We start from the raw sequence: 20,976 nt of genomic DNA, 5'->3' as shown, positions 1-20,976 counted from the left end.
TTCCCACTTTTCTGAGAAATCGGTAAGGTAGGACAGACTAGTATTCTAAGTGGCCTAGCCGTAAATAATAAATGCAACGATTAGTCGATCCTGAAGTATGTATGAGACTAAGAAACGGGACTGCCGAGGAGGCTAACAGTAAACATGAGCCCGTGGTCTCATAAGGCTGAACCAACAGCATAGCGCAGTGTGGCGAAGCTGTGCTACATGTGGCTTTATAGTGTGGCTAGTGTGGTAGCCTCTGAAGCAAGATAACCCGAACGGAATTATGTTTCTCCGCGCAAAAGTAGCAATCGCAGTGCGCTAACCTTTTATTGTCTAGCTCGGATAGCAGCGATAACTGCGATAGCGCTTTTTTGGGCCTGCTCTGGATGATTTCTTCCGGTGGCCGCTCAAGGGTGTTATTCTGTCCAACGTCTTATCTTCTCTTCCTCAATAACTTTTCTTGATTACTGTTCTTGCGAAAATCCGAGTAGCGGGTCATTTGAAATCTTCTTGCTCTGCCGGTCCAGCTTTAACATTCGGAGTCGACAGTTGCGCATTCGACTACGCTGGGTCGAACGTTTGGACGTTACAAAGTGGTCTTTAGAGGGTCAGGTGTGAGTGATTGAGGACATAGGGTAGAGTGAAGACTTGAAGGCCCTAAATGCTTCGCTGTACCAATGGCGCTGCGCTTCGGACCAGTGTCCAGCACACTGTCGGATTGAGAAGTCTGCCGGTCTCACGATCTACTCAAGCCTCTCAGAGTATCCTATATGCTGCTCCTCTTGCGCGCGCCGCACAGACAGGCCGAGTTGTGGGGCAACCTGTAGCCTGGGGGTCAATTTCCGGCGTGAAGTGGTACTCAACAGAGGCTTCGGGGTTGGCCGCTGCGGAAGAGCAAAGTGCTGCTGATTCAACGACGAATCTTGAGGACGACGAATCACAACAGAAACCGAGCTGGGGCAAGAGAAAATACTACCAGGACCATGTGCTGTTGGAGATTGCCAGCGCCGGGACGCATCCCGATGGTGGTCCCTTAGCGGACATAGTCAGGAAGAAGGTGGTAAAGAAGGAGTTGAAGTGGTTGCAGGATCCTAAGGCGCTGGCGGACCGGGTCGCCAAAATCTTGCAAGCCGACGATTTTGCTCTCGCGGTGGCGATTGTTCGCGGGGCGCAGAAGGAGAATATGGAATGCTCAGTCGGGTGGAATCACTTACTGGAGTACTGTATGGAGAAGAAGCAACCCAAAGCGGCATGGAAGCTCTACAATGAAGTGAGTACTTTTTTTTTTCCCTTCGCAAGTTCTCTTCTTGCACGATTGCTGACTGTTGTCTCTCCGCGAACTCGCAGATGAAGAAGCGTGGACGAAAGCCTACTTCCTGGACTTATACGATTATGTTGTATGGCCTTGCCACAGTTCCGAGTTCCGTTCACATGGGATTGAACCCGGTGCAAACTGCTTTGTCAATTTACAGATCTATCTATGAGCTTAACTCTGCAGTCAAGCCTTCTATCATCCACAGCAACGCCATGCTCACCGTATGTGTTCGCCAAGGACATACAGATACACTATGGGAGATTGCGAGTGAGCTACCCGAGGACGGGCCATGCTCGCCCGATGCTGTGACATACACCCTTATATTGAGAGCCATCAGAGACGCCGTTAGTACTGATGTGAATAAGATGTCTGAGATTGATCGCATCTTGGAACGAAAGGCTCAGGGCGTCAAGGAAGGCAAACGAATCTGGTCTGATGTTGTCTACCGGTGGAGTAGAGGTCAACTCAACTTAGACATCCAACTCGTGCGTACAATGGCCCGCCTCTTGCTTGAAGGCGGCAGCGAGCGCGATTGTTACGATGTCTTCGCGCTCTTGAATCAAACTACTGGGCTTCCCATCCTGGTAAAGAAGCCCTCACCTGAGCGTCAGCGGGAGTCCGAGACGGTCAGACGTCAAAAGAGCCGATCGGCAGAAAATGAAGAGATGGAAGACGTTCCCTTTGTAGACGAAGGCAACCGACCATACAAACCAGCGGAGACCGAAATGGAAGAACCCGAAGAAAAGGCAGAACAAAAAGAGGAAGAGGAAGATGACGAGGAATTTGAAAATCTTTTTGAGCCAGTGGTGTCTACTGATTCTGCTTCCAAAATGAAGAAAGGCACCATTGGTCCATCCTACGTTGTGCCAGGTGACAAGGAGCTCACCATACTCATGGAAGCTTGTTTTACCATGACTCAGGGTCTTGGTGTTGGAAAAGCTTACTGGCAGCATCTAACGCTCGGGGATCACGAGCATACCATCAAACCAGACATGCCTTCGTTGCATGCATACTTACGACTACTAAGACTGTATCGCGCTAGTCGTGCTACGGTCGAGGTTGTGCGCGACCAGGTGACCGAACCAGGATGGAAAACGTTCCACATCGCGATGAGCTGTTGTCTTCGCGATCGCAGGAATATCAACGTTCTCAAAAATGCCAACGAACTATTGGGATTGATGGACAAGTCCATGGTCCTTCCCCACCCTCGGGCGCTTGAAAAGTATCTTAACCTCGTGCAAGGACTACAGGACAATCCACAGCATCTCGTATCATTGAATGGTCTGAAGACTGGGCGAAAATCTTCGGACAGCCTCGACATCATGGGTCGGAGATTACAGCTGAGCTTGCAGACAGTTGCTTTGGAGAACCTGCGTCCTCACGTTGACAAGCTTCATGAGGCTATGAAGAATGGAAAGACTTCATTTATTGCACGGCGGGAGCGTCAGTGGGCGGCAGCGGGCGATACAGTTTCTGGTGCGACCGCTCGCAAGGTGATGGATCGCACCCGAGGTCTGATTGACGAGATCCTCAAGCCCGAAAATGCGTCCTTACTTTCCAAATCGGACCGTGAGCAATTCGAGCAGGAGTCGCAGAAACTCCGCGAATACTCGGACGCTGAGATGGTCCGAAAGTTCGAATACGCTCGAGTGCATCCCACCCTCGAACAGGTCATGGCATTCCAGGAGAAGCATGACCCTAAAGAAGGCTGACGAGGCCGCTGACGAGGCCGACTAAGCTTCGTATCCATATGCGAGGCTTATGGCCGGGCTGTTCTGAAGCTTTTTGGACTTTGTACAGCTTGTATAAACATCATCTCAGTACTATATCCCATCTTGGTCTGGCATCTTGCATGCATATACAGGGGTCGGCATTGCAACACTAACATCTCAACACTAACGTGCATATTATACGGGGTCTTCTGTTTCTTATAGCATTGAAGATCTGTGCCTGTAAATATTTAATCTCCATAATCACTTCTAGATCACATTGGACAATCGGTGATTGATGACTGGACTGGTCACATTGTGTCGAACTGATTCGAACTTAGGTCCACGTGCACTCGTGTCGGCACCAGCTGAGGTATACAACCGCTGATAAATCAGCACCTATTCTAAGACATATTAATACTATGAATTATTAGTACTAAGGTACTGTTGGGAAGGGCGGATTGTTATCGTTCTCAATTGTCCATAGAGATACTGTTCCGCCTGCCATTTTCGGCCCGTGCGCGTACGTAATGCCACTCTAGCCTCTCCGCCTGAGACAGCAGCATGATGGAGACTTTACTGCTGTTTCCAAGGGACACACCATCAAAATACTCTGTTGAGAATTAAAATACCTTTTGACATATTTCAGCCGAAGGGGCAAGGTGTTCGGAGAGTATACAGCTTGACAGGGTGTGAAGATCTACCATTGGACCAGAGTCGGAGCTCAAGCAATCTACGTGCCTACCATGGCCAGCACTTCGCAAAGTCGTTTCCATGAGGATCTACACGATGATGAATCGATTCTTGATGACGACCTAATTGAGGCAGATGCTGGTGAGTACGCCTCGTTTTCCAGGTTCTCTCTCGATTTTATCAGTTCGGCTCTTGTTTGTTTACCCGAGCTCCTACGATGTACTGATGTTTCGTGACCTTTCTATCATGCCAGCCATCGAAGCCGATGACCCTCTTCACACGTCCGATACCACTCCTCTAAGAGGCAACATCCAGTCCGAACCCTCGAGTTCGAGCAGAGGAGGTTTCGGAAGCAATTTATCCAGCAATTACCTGACATCGACCATACCGGGAGAGGATCGCCGCGCAACGCAAAACACCATCGATGAAACCGTGTGGGAGACGCTCTCACGAGATCTGCGAGCTGTGTGGGAGAAGATGCGCCAAGTGCTGTGGCCTAAGTACCTGATAGGCGGTATGCTGCGGCGCGGCGGCGGAGGCATCGGGGCCGCCGAGAGAGGAGAAGCGACCGGGTTCGGTGGCGGACTCAGAGGCCTTGTAGGACGCTGGCCGGATGCCGATGTGGTCTTGCAGGGTGGAATGAGTGAGGGTCTGCGTGACTGGGATCTTTGGTAAGTGGGAAAGGTCGATTGAAACGGCGGGCTGGCTGGCTAACATGTTCAATATGTGTAGGGGTCCGCTTATTTTCTGCTTGCTCCTGAGCATGTTCCTATCGATGCGCGCAAAGGATGACCAGTCATCCCTTGTCTTCTCGGGTGTCTTCTCCATAGTCTGGATTGGAGAGGCTGTTGTGACCTTGCAGATCAAGTTGCTCGGTGGGAATATGTATGTTTCTCCTTGGGGATGTTTGGAGTGCCGAAGTACAGAGGCGTTAATTGACTAACAATTGATCCTCGATCATTAGTTCTTTCTTCCAATCCGTCTGCATCATCGGATACACGCTGTTCCCTCTGGTCATCGCTGCTATGCTCAGCGCATTGGGTCTCCCGACTATTGCCCGGATACCGGTGTACCTAGCGCTCATTGCATGGTCCTTGGCTGCAGGTGTGAGCATTTTGGGTGGTTCGGGTGTGATCAAGAACCGGGTAGGCATTGCGGTCTATCCGCTGTTCGTATTCTACATCGCGATCGGCTGTCTTTGTTTTATCAGTTAGAAGATTGGAGGATCGATACGGCCGGCCAGATATCCTATCAATCTAGTTGCGAACGAAGGTTCCAGTATACAGTCAAGCCCGAGATGAATTGAAAAGGGACAGGAACACAACATTTGGGCATGTATGCTGCTATATCATCAGTGAATGAGCTCTTTTTTTGTTTGTTCCAGCTATTATCATATCGAATTCACAAGTATTGTACCCTTAGATATTCTAGCATTTTCAAGATATCTAATGGAATGTTCTGCCCAGACTCCATTGACAGCTGCTTCAAGGTAAGCGGGGTGGATCCGAGCGGTGACCGGGCGACAAGCCGGAGTGAAATAAGATAACACAACACAGCTCAGCGTCACGTGTTGGTACAAACCTCGTTGTACCGTGAGTGGGGCTTAAACTGCAGCTACTCTGTGTTGTACTCCCTTCTCCCCCTCGCTTGACGTTTGCTGGATTTATGACTGAGTCTTCGCACTTGAGACGACATATATATTTGTCGAATGACCCTTCTGATGTGCCCATTGAGTTGACACGGCAGGTCTCAGTGTCATACAGAGCCTTATCTACCAGTTCAGCGCTACGATAATCCGATCTGGGCTGGCCGTGAAAAGCTTGTCTCTACACTGTCGAATGAGGTTACTGGTGGAAATAACTGGTAAATATGGCGTCGGATCCACAACCTGCTGCAGTTATGGAAGGTAGAGTTCCTGTTTCCTTGAACTCGTATTGAAGTTCTATGCTGACGCAGCGGCTTGCTATTAGGTGAGGTTCGAAAGGAGGAGGAAACGGGAAAGTCGCAAGGTATGAGAACCACTGTCCGGGTGCTTGTTATCGTACTCAAGCGATTACCGGAAATCCTCTCTCTTTGCACAATTGGATTAACACCCACTGCGGCTGCAGGAACCACAGCGGAAGATAGCCAGGCGTCTGACAACGAGGGAACCGAGCGTCCCGTGCGACAGAAACTGAAGGAGACGTCAATCGCTTCTACTCAGCAGGAAACAATCACCAAGGACGGAGAGGAAGCAACCGATGCGAAGGTGACATCGACTACAGATGCACACCAATCATCGGATGTCAACGACAACATGGAACTCGGCGGAGGTTCGAATAGCCGGTCGAGCAGCCGTGGCAGAAAGAGATCATTCGACGACGACGAGGCCGAGAGTGATGGCGAGGAACATGGTCACAGACGCAAGAGATCGCGTGACTCTACCAGCGAAGGCGACGAGCAGCCGCCACAGAGTGAGAATAATCTTCCAAGGAAGATCTTGAGCCCAAAGAAAAAGAGAAGTCGGGACAAGCTCGATGAAGACGAGTCCGGGGAACGTGCTACGGGGAAGACGGATACGAAGACCGAGAATGTAGAATCAGAAGAGAAACCCGAGTCTGAAGGACAGCCTGAGAAGAAGCGACACCGTGACAATTCGACGGAAAGAAAGCCAGTAAGTGTTGATTGTCGAATGTAGTTTTGGCCGGGAATTGGCACTGACATGCATCTCAGCAGGCCCCTGTCACGAGCACCTTTGCGAATACGTCCGCAGTCTCTCCATTCGGCTCCCTTGGCGCATCAAAATCCAAAGAAGAAGAACCTACCAAATCGGCGCCTGTAACCTCTACCTCTGCCTTTGCCTCGTCAAGCCTAGCAGCATTTGCTGGCTCAGAGCAGTCGCCTTTCGGTTCGCTTGGAGCGTCCACTCCATCTGTTTTCAAGTCGCCAGCCGCGTCTGAGACTGAGAAACCAGCGGCCACGGGATTTGCAGCTGGAGCAAGTACCTCCGGCTTTGCGGCCTTAGGATCTGGTTTTTCAGGGTTCAGTGGTGGATTCGGAGCAGCTGCTAAATCCGGAGGGCTCACCAGCTTCGCTTCTTCCACTGCGCCTAGCACCTTTGGCAGCAGCAATAAGGACAAGCCATTTGGAGCAGCGGATGCGGATGAAGAAGAGGAGGAAGAGGACGAAGCCGAAACAGGTCCCAAAGAATTCGAGGCAGAGAAACCCGATGAGAGGTTCTTTGAGCGGCAGAGTATGTGATATTTTGTTCTATTCATACTGAACTGCTTCAAAACTGACGTCTTTTCTTTCTACCACAGTTGAGACAGGCGAGGAACAAGAAAAGACGTACTTCAGCGGCAAAGCGAAGCTTTTCCAGTTCACGAACAAGGAATGGAAGGAGCGTGGTATTGGCACATTCAAGGTGAATGTGAAAGTAACGGACGGCCAGGAGGACAAAACGGCGGCTCGCATGATCATGCGAGCGGATGGCGTCTTGAGGGTCATGCTCAACACGCCCCTTTTCAAGGGAATGAAAGTCGGAGATCCATCGGGCAACGAACCCAAGTCCAAGCAGATTCATCTGGTTGGTGTCGAGGATGGCCGTACTGTTCCCCTCCTGCTCAGGGTAAGGCATTCCTCTACAATTGTCCATCGTAATATGGTTGCTGACATAACACTAGGTGGGAAGTGAGGACGTCGCCAAAGAGCTCTACCATGTCATTCAGGATCTATTACAGCACCAGTAGACTATGTCACTAAGGCTCGGTTGCAACAATGCAACATAATCAAAGATGGAGTACACTGCACCAAATTATTAGCTGTCCATACTTGGAAACCTTTTACGATACCTGGACCGACAATAGATCTCATGGAGCAATTGACAGAGCGGGCTTCGAGATATGGGCTGGCATTCTTGCATTTTCTGGCTGGGCTGTTGGGGGCTTGAAGCCTTGGAGCATGATTGAACTACCTAGACTGAGGAGTAACTTTTGTCTTCTTTAATACATATTGCACTTTTCTCTTGCTTCGTTTCGATGTTGAAGCTACCTAGGTGGGAAGTAGAGTACGCTAGTCCGTAAGTGGGTATATGAGATGCGATGGCACGTGATGTCGCGTCTCGCCTGGTGGGCATTAATCTCGTTTGCCCACCTCCAATTCAGCAATATTGCATCCCAATGACAACCACGATGGAGCGTCGACATGGCTGGCCCAATGTCGGACTCAACTCCTCCAAGCCTCGCATTGAAAAGAAAAAGAAACGATGAGGTCGACGGAATAGACGACTTTGGATCAAACACACCCGAATTTAGCAACACGTCCACGGAGCACAACCCCCCTTTGCAAGAAGGTCCCAATACCAAAAGAAAACGCGGGAGACCGCGGAAGGCGACTAACGCGGATGTGACGCTCGAATCGGACGCCGCGTCTGGTAAGACAGCGATTAACCAGGGCGACAGTCTAGACTCGAAACGCGACGCGATACCCCAGACCGGCGAATCCGAACAGGGAAAGCCCAAATCCAAGTCTACCAGAACAACAAGAGCCCAAAAAGTGACCAAGAGCTCCTCGTCCAAGCGCATACCCTCCGGACCGTGGCCGGAGGCCTTCAAAAGTTTAGCTCAGACCCACCGCGCCCTGAATCTGGTGTATACGTTCTGCTGCACGCGCAAACACTTCGCCACGACGTTCGAGAATATCCGGAAAGCGGTGCAGGCGCAACTGGGTCGTGACCGCGAGCTGACTGTCGAGGATATTGCGCGGGTGAGGGTTCTGGTGCCTCGGGCGGTGAAGCTCGAGTATGTGGATGAGGCCAAGTTGGAGGTTATGACGGTGGGGGAGAAGGAGACGGCGAGGAACCAGTCTTATGGCCTCCCGCATCCGGAAGGCGATGTGGCTGATGTTGATGCGGATGTCCAGACGAAAGAGGTGTTGCTGTTCGAGTTCCTGGACGGGGATTTGAAGCGCGAGGTGCGACATCCGAAGAACGGGGAGCCCACGAAACCCGTGCGGAAGATGAAGGACGAGGATCTGAAGATGCCCGTGTACAGTCAAAAGCAGATGCTTGCTTTGATTGAGAAACGGAATAAGAAGTTCTCTGATGCCATTGACGCATTCCTGGTGCAGTGCGAGGATGACGGCACCGATCCAGTTGAGAGGCTGGAAAGGGAGAAGGACGCATGGATTCCGAGTCCTCCTGTTTCTGGGGATGACAGCTTAGAAACGACGAAACTCCTCTCTATGCCGCCTCGCGAAATCCCCAAGGAGCGCAAATCCATGGCAGAGATCATTGAAGAAATTCGCGCAATGGATTGGTACTTCGCTCAGATCGTACCCGAAGGTCATAGAGTGTTTGAAGCCCAGTCTCCCGTCTACGGAGATTTGACTTTTCAGCTCTCGCAGGACCTCGTTAACGCTTTGTACAACACAAAGGGCATAACACAGTTCTACTCGCACCAGGCAGAAGCGATCAACTCCCTATACGCCGGTCAAGATGTCATTGTATCTACGTCTACAAGCTCCGGCAAATCATTGATCTACCAGGTCCCAATGCTTCATGAGCTTGGAAGAGACCCTAACAGCCGCGGCATGTACATTTTTCCCACTAAAGCTCTCGCACAGGATCAGAAGCGTAGCATGAAGGAGCTTCTGCAGTTTATGGACGGCTTACAGGACGTCATGGTCGAAACATTCGATGGCGATACACCAATGGGGAGCCGCAACCTCATTCGCGACGAGGCCCGCATTATATTCACCAATCCGGACATGCTGCACATCACGATACTACCGCAGGAGAGTTCATGGCGTACCTTTCTGAAGAACCTGAAATTTGTTGTCGTCGACGAGTTGCATGTCTACAACGGTCTATTTGGATCACATGTTGCATTCATCATGCGACGGCTGCGTCGGATCTGTGCTGCGGTGGGCAACCGACATGTCCGGTTTATATCCTGTTCTGCCACCGTAGCCAACCCCGAAGAACATATGAAGGCAATATTTGGCATTGACGATGTCAGACTGATTGACTTCGACGGTTCACCGTCAGGCCGCAAGGAATTCTTATGCTGGAACACCCCTTACAAGGACCCCAACGACCCTACCTCAGGACGCGGAGACAGCGTTGCTGAAGCTGCGCGTCTCTTCTGTCAGTTGATCCTCAGAGGCGCGAGGGTAATTGCCTTCTGCAGGATCAGGAAAATGTGCGAGGTATTACTACAAGCCGTAAGGAACGAGTTTCAGACCATCGATAGAGCAGAAGTTGGAAAACTCGTCATGGGTTACCGTGGGGGCTACAGTCCACAAGATCGGCGGAAAATTGAGAAAGAGATGTTCGAGGGCCATCTGATGGGGATCGTCGCTACGAACGCCCTCGAGCTGGGTGTCGATATTGGCTCTCTCGATGCTGTAATCACTCTTGGCTTCCCTTATTCCATCTCCAACCTGCGCCAACAGAGCGGTCGAGCTGGACGTCGAAACAAGGATTCTTTGTCTGTGTTGGTTGGCGATAGGTATCCGGCCGATCAATATTACATGCAAAATCCAGACGAACTGTTCACAAAACCCAACTGCGAGCTACAGGTTGATCTTTCCAATGAGCTGATTCTCGAAGGACATGTTCAATGCGCAGCGTTCGAGATGCCGATCCGGCCGGACGAGGATCATGTCTATTTTGGAGAGCAACTGCATGAGATTGCGACCACGAGACTCGTGAAAGACAGCTTTGGGTTCTACCATTGCCACGAGAGATTTCGACCTCAGCCTTCCCGATGCGTGCCCATTCGTGATACAGAGGACCAGCATTTTGCCGTCATTGACGCAACAAACGCACGCAATGTCGTCCTGGAGGAAGTGGAGGCTTCTCGTGCCTTCTTCACGATCTACGAAGGCGGCATCTTTCTGCATCAGGGCCAGACATACCTCGTCAAGGAATTGAACACTGATCAGCGGTTCGCTCGCATTGTCAAGGTCCACGTGGATTGGAGCACAATGCAGCGCGATTACACCGATATTGACCCCATTGAGACCGAAGTGATGCGGCAGATCAATCAGACCTCCGCCTCCCGCGCATTCTACGGCTCGGTGCAGATCCACGCGGTCGTGTATGGCTTCTTCAAAATTGACAAACGCGGCCGTGTGCTGGATGCCGTGGCGGTGGACAATCCCCCGATCGACATCTTCACTAAAGGCATGTGGCTCGATGTGCCCAAACGCGCGCTAGAGATCCTCGAATCAAGACGCCTCAACATCGCTGCCGCTATTCACGCAGCCGAACACGCTGTCCTCTCCCTACTCCCCACCTTCGTCATCTCCTCGCCCGGCGACGTCAAGACGGAGTGCAAAGTCGCAAAGAAGGAACTCGGCAGAAACCTCAAGGTCGCAAACGAGATGCGCGATCAACAAATCAAAGAGAACATCAGGAAACTCCAGCCCCCGGCCCGGCAACGACCGGCGCGTCTCACTTTCTACGACGCAAAGGGCGGCTCATGCGGCTCCGGGATTGCCAGCAAAGCGTTCGAGTTCGTCGACGTCCTGCTTCGCCGCGCGGTGGCGCGCATCGAAGCGTGCCAGTGCGTGACGCCGCAGGGATGTATGGAGTGCGTTTGCGATGAGAAATGCAGGGAATTGAATTCCGTGATGAGCAAGGCGGGGGCCGGCGTCGTGCTGCGGTGTCTGCTTGGTTGGGATGTCGACATCGATGCCCTGCCTTGGGGTGAAGATGTCGAGGGCGAAGACGGACTAAGGGAACTGGCAGGGGGACTGGAGACCGTCATCCCGGCGACTGAGGTGCCGTTGCGTCGTCAGTCTCGTAACGATGGTCTGTTGTTACACTTCCAGCGTTGAGAGCAAGTATTGTCGGTATCGCAGTGCTCATCCAGCATTGTGATCCGTATGCTGGCCTACCCCGTTTCCGGTAAGACTGGGCCCCTCCTTCTTTTTTCTCTTGAAGGTTGTTGTAAACAGTTCGTGGCCAAGCTAGGTTGAATCAAATCGGCTTTAGACCTTTAAACTTGCTGCTCTTAAACGCAGAGATATGGCATTCAGTATGGTGCCGGAAGTGGGCGGCTCGATGGTGAATTACGCTGTCGAACGCAGAAGCTATCCGAAACCCTGTATTTAACCGCATTTTCGATCTGCAGGTAGTAAATATGAAAGGGAAGCTTGATCATTCTGTTATTGAAGTCTTCTCCACCAGACTCACAGACCTACCTACGCTTCGTTCTAGCTGATGAGTTTGGCTGACAACTATGTGTGATGGAGTTAAGGTTGCCAGGGAATTCACCACCAATAGCATCCCCTCAAATATAGACTCTCCACCATCTCATCCGATCCATGCGATCCCTTCCAGGGGGTGAATACGAAAATCTTCTCGGCCCAAGAATCCAGTCGGGTCCTTCCAATCCGTGTCCACGTGATTGGTGGAATAAAAATGCCCTTAAAGTCAAGTTATTTTCAAACTTCTACTAAAGTGAAGAGTAAGAAGGATCATTCAAGAATCTCAGGTCTCTACGAAGGATTCACCCGCTTTCAAATTTACTTGTTTGAGTCTTCTCTACCGCAACTTCTGGGACTTCTTCCAAAGCTGCAAAATCTGGCTCCACTCAATGTCTTACCCCCAGGCTACATTTCTGCATACGGCCTTCCACGGTCCTTCACTGCTGAACACAACCCGGAAGACGATTTCACGACAAACTCTTTACGTTCAGCTTGACCTTCTAAAATCTACCGGCCGCTATGATTGCTTCAAGTTGGCGTGGAATCCAATATACGAGGATAAATCGATCTGGCCCGGTGGAAAGCATCTTTTCTGGGACAGTGACATCGCCAAATGGATAGAAGCTGTGTGCTTCTTCCTCACTGAGCAGTACGATGCCCAACTGGACGCCTCTGTTCAGGAGCTTGTGACAATGATCCGCTCAGCCCAGCAGGAGGACGGCTATCTGAACCTTCATTATCAGGTGGTTGAGCCTGGAGCACGTTGGACCAATCTGAGGGATATGCATGAATTGTATGTGAGTTCCAGTCACTGAGGGTGACAGCGACATTACGTTGTACTAAGTACTGGAAAAGGTACAACGCCGGACATATGATTGAGGCTGCTCTATCGCATCGTCAATACTATAAGAATAACCTTCTCCTGGATCCGGTTATGAAGTATGTATCTTTGATGAGGAAGACATTTGGCGCAAGCGAAGGCCAAATTCATGGTTACCCCGGCCACCCTGAAATTGAGATGGCTTTGCTTCGCCTCTATGCCGCGACAGGTAACCAAGATGCATATGATTTAGCGCGGTATTTCCTTGAAGAGAGGGGGAACCCATCCGGGGTTAATGGGCGTCATTTCTATGATGTGGAGGCCGAGGATCGGGGCGATGTCCCTTGGAAAAGGCCAAACTCCTTTCCGAGGGCCAGGTCATACTGGTATTCGCAGGCTCATGAGCCGATTCTTAACCAGCAGACCATCGAAGGCCATGCGGTGAGGGCAATGTATCTGCTTACAGCAGCGGCTGACCTTCTGTGCTTGGACAGTTGCGCAATTCGCCCATTCGGTCCCACCAAAGCCCGGTGGTTTGACGCAATTACACGGTTGTGGGGTAACATGGTTGACAAGAAAATGTATCTCACTGGGGGTATCGGAGCGATTAAGCAATGGGAAGGATTTGGTATTGATTATTTCCTACCACAAGGAACTGATGAAGGTGGCTGTTACGCGGAAACCTGCGCCGCGATTGGCGTGATGATGTTGGCGGAACGTCTGCTCCACGTGGACTTGGATTCCCGATACGCTGATGTGATGGAGTTGTGTCTCTATAATGCCGTGTTGACGTCTATGAGCGTCGACGGTGATTTATTTACCTACACCAATCAGTTAGCCAGCTCTGAACAGGACAAGAGCAGCAGAGAGCACTGGTTCGATTGTTCGTGCTGCCCACCGAATATGGCGAGGCTATTCGGCAGCCTGGGTGGCTATCTATGGGATTTTGGTGGAGCAGACCATAGTGCTTACGTCAATGTTCATCTTTACACTACAGCGACGTTAAATTTCGCTGTCGGAGAGGAAGAAATCTTTCTCGAGCAAACCTCCGCTTGGCCGTGGGAGGGCAAGGTTTCGTTCACCATCCGCGCCCCACCTACGGTGCAGGTTACTTTACGGTTAAGAGTGCCGGAATGGGCAAATGGCGAATTTAAGGTATTACGAAAACCATAGTATCCAGCTTCTACAGAACGCTGACTTTGGGTTAGCTCGAACCAAGGCTTGAATCTGGCAAAGGGCTCGAAAAGGGTTATATCGTTCTGCCCGAATCATATATCTCAAGCGCGCCCCAGTTTACACTTGAGATCCAGGGATTCCAGCCGCGGCTGATTCAGCCACATCCATACACCAACCAGCAAGTTGCTGCTTTGGCCAGAGGACCCCTTGTGTACTGCGTTGAGGACGTCGATAATCCCTGGGAGAAAAATCACTTCAAAAACACCATTCTATCTCCATATGGGGGCATAATACGGGAGGAGTGGAGACGACGCATTGCGGACCATGAACATCAATACGTTGCACTGCACACGGTCGGCTCTATACGTTCAATTCCAGAGTGGGAGAACAAACCTACAGGCGTTGGACCCTGTTTAGGGGTCCTCCCACTCAGGCCGCCATCCAAGACAGAGACAGAGCTATGTTTCATCCCGTATTACCTTCGCGCAAACCGTGGCGGACGCGGCCAGATGCGAGTTGCGCTCCTTCTGGAACAGGAAGCAACGAGGCGGTGATTTGTTTTGACAGATGATATGGGATGTGAATTTGGCTGGCTGACCACAACTCCAAGTCGCTAAAATGGCGCCCGCCACGAGACTACAGTAGTTGTATCGTTGGCAGGAAATAGTTGAGTTCGAGAACTGTTGAGCCGCATGGGCAGCCATTCGTCCTTGGTCTCACAGCTCTGGGGGGTATTTAGGCTTTTTGCCGATCCTCCCCCACCCTCTCTCTTCTTCACCTACCTAATCACCATTCAATACACACATTTCATGTGGTTCCTTTCCTCCTAGCTTCTGCCCTGCGTAGCTTCATCGAGAACATCCTAAAATGGACTAGCGTAATTTTCAGTGTTCTCAAAGGTCGGGTCAACCAAGTTCTCCGTGCCCTGAATACTCTATCACCGCTACGTATTGTTTTCCTAGATTTACGAAATATTGGGAGACCTTCCATCATTTTTCATGGAGCAATCATCCTTTTGAAATTGTATGCCGGACAATATGGGTGTCCTAGCCCCTGATCGCAATCTCAGTGTCTCATGACGCCCAAAGAATCACCCCACCAGTTCAGTAAATTCGTTTCTGAAGACTAAAATAAACCCGAGGCTATCCAGAAGCACCCGCAGTGCAAGTGACACCGAGATCGCTCGGGGTATTAGTACAGAGGACCTTGCTTGCCTCATCAGGCGCCACGACACTGAAGTCCCCAATCACCATCCCACACGTCCCGGCTGAGGAGCAGTCGATATTAGCCACGACGTCTTTGTAGTGGCCAGATGTGGTGCCAGAAAATCCAGAGAAGACAACATCACTAATCTGCCCCGTCGATGGGTACTGTGCGCAGTACGTCGAGTTTGACGAGTAACAAGTTTCAATCTGGATGGCGTAGTTGCACGAGTCGCAGAAGATGTCCTCCCAAGTGACATTGGAGACGATTCCAGTGCCGTGCGTCGTTCCGCCGGGGTAGTACTTGATACCTGCTGCTTTTGTTGAACCGCTCATAGTGCAGTTCTTAAAGATGCTGTTTGTTACGATGTCATCTGAGTTCGCGCCTCCTGCTAAGCTGCCAACGGAGAGGCCGTGTGAACCAACGCAGGTTATGCCAGTGGCAGTCACATAACTAGCACCAGGCTTGAGAACAACACAGTCATCATTATTGGTGATTTGCGTGTTTTGAACTGTGACATACGAGGCCGGGCCGATGTCGAAGCCGTCTGTGTTATGAGCGACATTGGACGAATTACTTACGGAGTAGAGGTTCATATCAGAATAAACAACATTTTTAGAGTTGCCACTGGTCACAACATGAAACATAGGCGCATCCTTGAGAGTAATTCTGCTCATCTGGATGTTGCTAGAGTCATCCACCCGGATCAAGTATGGGCGCTTGTAGGAGGAGTTGCTAGCGAAGTAATCCCCTACACTTGCGTCAGCCGTTGTTCTACTGGTCCCGTTTTACATTTTTTCAAAGAGACTTTTCAAGGGAGTTGTCCGGAAGACGTACAGCTTGCCTGGCCATTACCATTAATCATCCCTGATCCGGTGATCCTTGCACCTGTGATGCCCTGCAGGTGGATGATTTCACCCTTGCCGTTCCAGTAATTGAAGTCCGTCGACACAGAGAGCTCGCCCAATATTTTGAAGGTGCATCCACTACAGCCGGCGAAAGAGAGCTGGCTGTTAATATAGTATGTTTGAGCTCTAGTATGACGATGGTTCCGTTCGGGCAAGCATTGATAGCAGACTCGATGGCCGGAACATCGTCTATAGTGGGCGAGCCACCTGCGTTGGGAGTGCATGTGGCAGCATGTGGACTGAGTTTGACACGATCAGGAATAGAATGGCGAATGGGCTCACTGGCTGCGAGGTAAACGAGACCTGCTGCGATGGTCGACACCCCAAAAAGCTTGGGCAACATCTTAGGCGAGTTCCTGTGTGAAAGACACGAAACTTTGCATGGAAAATGAACCTAGCGTGTTGGAATATCAAACTTCTATACAGATATCCTTTCAGGCTGATTTCTCATCCAACGGCAGTTTTACAGTTCCCTCGTGGCGAGAAGCCTGCTCCTTCTGCTGATTAGTGGAATTCATGCACACGGAACCGCCAGCAGAATTACCGTGCCATAGTGGTCAATGCTCGAATCTTTGGTCATCTAACACTCCTGTCGAGCACATTTTCCGGCACTTCCACCTGTTTGCCCATAGTGCGTGTTTGTGGGGACCCGGATAAAATGGACAAAATGCGTTGTCCACTCTGGAGATGGCTTCAGCCCCGTTGGGTCCCTTCCCCACAGCCCACACATACTCCCCGCATTTCTCCAGTTTTGAAGATTCGCAAGAGTTGGAGCACAAGGGATATGGTTACCTCTCCTATAGGTGGAAATTATGAGAGACACAGTAAACCTAACCGGCCACTGTTCTTCCGCGACTTGTCAGAGCACAAAATGGCTGTGCAGGTTAACCCGTCCATTCTGGTATCCAAAATATCCACGTTCCGACTGTGGAGACATTTCAACAGCTGTAAATCTGATACCTATTGGCAGCTTGGACCAACTCTGATCTCAACAGGGAAACACAAAAGATCCAGTACGAAGCGTTTTGCTTCTGTCTGCCTTCGCTGTCCATTCGTCCTTTGCAGGTCAAGGACATCCGTATCTAGTGGATGCCTCACTGTGATGTCCTCTGGCGCGTCGTCCACAGAGTACAGCTCACTGAGCGCGGTCATTACTCCTCTCGTATGTTCTATGTTGAGGGGTCGCTTTCCCAACCAGTCTTCTTCGGCGGAACAGCCGAACGATCAGATCGTCTAGGTGAACATTCAAGGTGAATACACTGCGATTTTGATAAAGTATCATCTATCAGGAGACAGCCGCAGATTGAGACTATGCCAATGCTCTTAGCTTGGCTTTCACATCTGAGTGGCTTGGGTCAGCACCTCTGATTGCGTAGAGGAGATTCTGTATAACTTACAAGGAATGACCAACCAGGAAGTCACCTACACATCACATGCAGTGTGCCGAACATGATCTTGACTGGCGCACACCACGGGAAGCCTCCGTGGAGGTATTTGGACCTCAGTGGTTTTAAAACTACAGTCATAAGACCCCCGTGGTTTAAAAACCACGATACATATCAAGTACAAAGAAGACGACTCGAAAAGATTCCCCAGACCCATCAAAGAAAGAATGCCGTGAAATTGAAAGCTCATCCAACTTTTGGATCATCTTATAAATACACCTCCTTTCACTTAAACATTTCGTCCCCGCACACTCTTGGCTAAGCATTGAACAACGATTTCCGACAATTCTTTCGAAGCATGGGCACTGCCCTTTTCACGAAGCGATGAAACATCGCATTTCTTGCACCCCCTTTGGTACATACCGCTGTCATCGACTGTTAGGGTGTACCCATCGCCAACGGTAAACAAGAAGGACCGAGTTTCAGAATCCTTGATTTGGGACTAGATTTAGCAGATTGCAGATGTTGCTCTATGAAACATGACTTTACACTATTATATAAACAGTAGGCTTAAGAAGTGACACATACAGGTTCCAAAAAGCTGTTTTCATGACAGATTCACTGAGATTTTCCTGTTTTTCCTATGCCCCCGGACTTTCGAAGTGAAAAAGACCAGCTTTTACTTGTCCTAGCCCTGATCCAACAATGTTTAATCGAGGCCTGTGGTAACAATAGTGGATCAGCTCATTGTGTCTTTCGGTGGTAGACGCCGGAATTGCGAAAGTCCACCACAGCCCGCCTTCGATTCCGGTAGTCATTTTCGATATGCGGTACATCGAAATTCTAATTCCCAAATCCTTCGCCTCAGTGTTCGGGAGCACCACCGGAATTTTTCCATTTCAGGGACACAAAACGTCTCGACGGAAAGGAATCAATCGCTTTATGCCGCAGCTAACTGAAATGAGACTTTTGGCCAGGTCACTGGGTTCAGAGGTATCTTCCCACCAACGAGAGATCTGATCTAAAGATATACATCACATTTGGTGTGGAGGAAGGGATACTCTCGTATTGAGGTTAGTCCCCTGGTCCAAAACCAATGGATACGTATTCTGAAGTTTGAATGACCCAGCTGAATGACCGAGCTCACGTTGACGGGGCACCCTGTCCCTCCGCTATAAGGACAGCTCCTCAGACATCCACTCGGCTCATCCTTGTCTTCGAGTATCTCTAACTTGAGCGTGGTATTCCAGACAAAATGATCAACAAGAAAGGACTTTACAACTGGTTAGTACCATCTCCAATGGACTTGGCGCCGCGAGAATTGACCTTTGTTTTTCCCTAGGTATGTTGCCATGGTGGCGGCAGGATGTATGGTGCTTTCTGGCTATGACGGGTCTGTTTTCAATTCAGTCCAGAACTCCCCTCATTGGATGAAATATTTCGATACCCCGGTAAGCCTACCTTCACTATCAGAATTGATACTCCTATCCCTCCCAAGTAACACTCTTTTTCTACATGGTCGCATAGACAGGGAATCTTCTTGGATTGATCAATACTACCTACACGATTGGCGCAATTATTTCCGGATGGTTCCTCGGTGGTCCTACAGTGCGCAAACCCTCTCGTCCCTCCTTTGCTGTTGGCTACTAACGAGAAGCAGGCTGATTTCCTGGGGAGAAGATGGGGAATGGGTCTTGGCTGCTTTATCACTATAATTGCTGCATTCATCCAGACCTTTGCCCCAGAGCACAAAGTCGGCATATTCATTTTGGGCCGGGTGATTATTGGCATCGGCCAAGGAATGGCGTTAAGTGAGGCCTTCTACGACTACGGCAACTGTGAAATCCTGCTTATTCTTATTCTTATTCTTAGCGGCTGGCCCTATCTACATCGGAGAGATAACCCCTGCTCACATCCGCGGCAAGGTCATGTCTTTTTGGCAGCTTTTTTGGTCCGTTGGGTCATTTTTGGCCTACTGGATCAATTATGGCACCGCCAAACGAAGTGCCACGCTGCGAAACTGGGACTGGAAAATTGTGGTCCTCTTGCAGATCATCGTTCCCTTCTTGATCATTTGCCAACTACCCTTCATGCCTGAATCTCCACGCTGGTATATTCAGAAGGGCAATAGGATTGAAGATGCCCGCCGGTCGTTAAGCAGAGTACGTGATAATGAGGAAGATATCGAAAACGAACTTCACTCAATTCGAGATGCGATTACGTTTGAGAAGGAGGCCATCTCAGTATCATATCTAGCTCTCTGGAAGGACAAATCCATCCGCAAACGACTTTTCCTTGCCTTCGTGGTCAATATCGGTCAGCAACTCAGCGGCCAGGGAACGCTAAATACATACTCCTCAACCATTTACAAGAAGATTTGGGTAAATGCTAACACCATTAACTTGATTAACGCGCTTAACTCGACATGCGGCATTCTATTTACGCTTAATGCCGTCTGGACTATCGACCGCTTTGGCAGGAGATTCCTTTTTATGGTTGGTGCGATTGGAATGGCCACGTGCATGCTCCTCGTTGCGACTATTGGGTTAACTACCCCGACCCTTGCATCTGGTGGCAAGTCAGAGCCTGTCGGGGTGGCCCTGGTATTTCTGCTTTTCCTTTTCATATTTTTCTATAAACCCTCATGGGGGGCAACTACTTGGATTTGGACTTCCGAAATCTTCTCGATGAATGTGCGTGCCCAAGCGATGGGTATGTGCTCACAGATGCAGAATGTCGCCAACCTTGTGTTCCAACAATTCTTTCCAACATTTTACAAAAATTGTGGTTTGTGAGTCTAGCCCTCTTTACCTGGTCCCTTGAGTTCCAGCTAACCATGTTTAATATCAGAAAATCCTTTTTCTTCTTTGTAGCATGCAACGTCTGCTTGTTCATATTTGTTTGGTTCCTCATCCCCGAAACCAAACAAGTGACATTGGAGGAGATGGATGTGCTTTTTGGGGGTGTCAATCACGTTGAGATCGGGGAGGCAATGACGAAGCAAGAGACCCAACACGACGAGATTGTGGTGCATTCTAAGAGCACTAAATAATGAAACAGGGATATAAATGTGTGTTTGAGAAGTAGGTTGTTCCTATAGCTTTGTCATATTTTGGCCTTAGTCTCTTTTCTTCACCATTCCGACTCTTTTATCATGTTGACTTGCACTGGTCAGTGATGGTCTTTTAGCCTTGATCAGTATCTCACGCCCGTCGTAGAGGAATCTTTTCTCTGAGAGTATCTTGTAGAGCTTGTTTCCTCTTAGAGGGACTTGGTTCCTCTTGCGTGCAAAGAACAAGTCTCGGTGTGAAATAAATACTTTACTTTTTGATGGAGATTCCTCCCTGTTCCCTTTAGTAGCTTCTACAGGACCTTTGCGGCTTCTTCCTGATCTTTCTCTGCACGATGCAGGTTGCCGCCTTTGTTCGATATCATATATAGGCCCTGGTTTCCTTCCTGACTTCCTGTCTTCCTTCTCTTTCGAGTAATAATATCACTTATTGGCGCTTCAGATCCGGGGCAGGAAGAAAGTTCCCACGAGTACTCTCCATACTCGACGTCAATATCCTGAGTGTTTTTAGCGCCACAT

The 20,976-nt window shown here is 49.9% G+C and overlaps 7 protein-coding genes across 7 annotated transcripts; 6 read left to right on the top strand and 1 right to left on the bottom strand.

Annotated features, from left to right (window-relative positions):
* Window positions 1-646: 646 nt before the first annotated feature.
* Aspvir_000759 (pentatricopeptide repeat-containing protein) lies at window positions 647-3,012 on the top strand (the record flags this gene model as incomplete). Its single annotated transcript, XM_043265893.1, has 3 exons — window positions 647-1,255; window positions 1,333-1,382; window positions 1,458-3,012. 3 exons carry the CDS (start codon window positions 647-649, stop codon window positions 3,010-3,012), a joined length of 2,214 nt encoding a protein of 737 aa, XP_043121828.1.
* Window positions 3,013-3,755: 743 nt separating this feature from the next.
* On the top strand, window positions 3,756-4,916 carry Aspvir_000758 (Yip1 domain protein; the record flags this gene model as incomplete). The annotated part of the gene is made up of 4 exons (XM_043265892.1): window positions 3,756-3,843; window positions 3,956-4,373; window positions 4,435-4,587; window positions 4,667-4,916. 4 exons carry the CDS (start codon window positions 3,756-3,758, stop codon window positions 4,914-4,916), a joined length of 909 nt encoding a protein of 302 aa, XP_043121827.1.
* Window positions 4,917-5,571: 655 nt separating this feature from the next.
* Window positions 5,572-7,430, top strand: Aspvir_000757 (Ran-binding domain-containing protein; the record flags this gene model as incomplete). Its single annotated transcript, XM_043265891.1, has 5 exons — window positions 5,572-5,608; window positions 5,673-6,355; window positions 6,418-6,934; window positions 7,002-7,309; window positions 7,365-7,430. 5 exons carry the CDS (start codon window positions 5,572-5,574, stop codon window positions 7,428-7,430), a joined length of 1,611 nt encoding a protein of 536 aa, XP_043121826.1.
* A 454-nt stretch (window positions 7,431-7,884) lies between these two features.
* Aspvir_000756 (ATP-dependent 3'-5' DNA helicase) lies at window positions 7,885-11,523 on the top strand (the record flags this gene model as incomplete). Its single annotated transcript, XM_043265890.1, has 1 exon — window positions 7,885-11,523. The coding sequence occupies one exon, from the start codon at window positions 7,885-7,887 to the stop codon at window positions 11,521-11,523; it is 3,639 nt and encodes a 1,212-aa protein (XP_043121825.1).
* Window positions 11,524-12,284: 761 nt separating this feature from the next.
* Window positions 12,285-14,445, top strand: Aspvir_000755 (glycoside hydrolase family 127 protein; the record flags this gene model as incomplete). The annotated part of the gene is made up of 3 exons (XM_043265889.1): window positions 12,285-12,688; window positions 12,751-13,870; window positions 13,924-14,445. 3 exons carry the CDS (start codon window positions 12,285-12,287, stop codon window positions 14,443-14,445), a joined length of 2,046 nt encoding a protein of 681 aa, XP_043121824.1.
* Window positions 14,446-15,033: 588 nt separating this feature from the next.
* Aspvir_000754 (uncharacterized protein) lies at window positions 15,034-16,345 on the bottom strand (the record flags this gene model as incomplete). The annotated part of the gene is made up of 3 exons (XM_043265888.1): window positions 15,034-15,845; window positions 15,932-16,104; window positions 16,173-16,345. The coding sequence occupies 3 exons, from the start codon at window positions 16,343-16,345 to the stop codon at window positions 15,034-15,036; spliced, it is 1,158 nt and encodes a 385-aa protein (XP_043121823.1).
* Window positions 16,346-18,642: 2,297 nt separating this feature from the next.
* On the top strand, window positions 18,643-20,439 carry Aspvir_000753 (sugar porter family MFS transporter; the record flags this gene model as incomplete). Its single annotated transcript, XM_043265887.1, has 6 exons — window positions 18,643-18,671; window positions 18,730-18,838; window positions 18,915-18,995; window positions 19,048-19,198; window positions 19,260-20,178; window positions 20,238-20,439. 6 exons carry the CDS (start codon window positions 18,643-18,645, stop codon window positions 20,437-20,439), a joined length of 1,491 nt encoding a protein of 496 aa, XP_043121822.1.
* Window positions 20,440-20,976: the final 537 nt, after the last annotated feature.

Source organism: Aspergillus viridinutans, assembly GCF_018404265.1.
Source record: "Aspergillus viridinutans IFM 47045 DNA, scaffold_1, whole genome shotgun sequence".
Classification (NCBI taxonomy): Eukaryota; Fungi; Ascomycota; class Eurotiomycetes; order Eurotiales; family Aspergillaceae; genus Aspergillus; species Aspergillus viridinutans.
The sequence above is the reverse complement of the archived record's forward strand: the minus strand, read 5'-3'. Positions and strand labels throughout refer to the sequence as shown.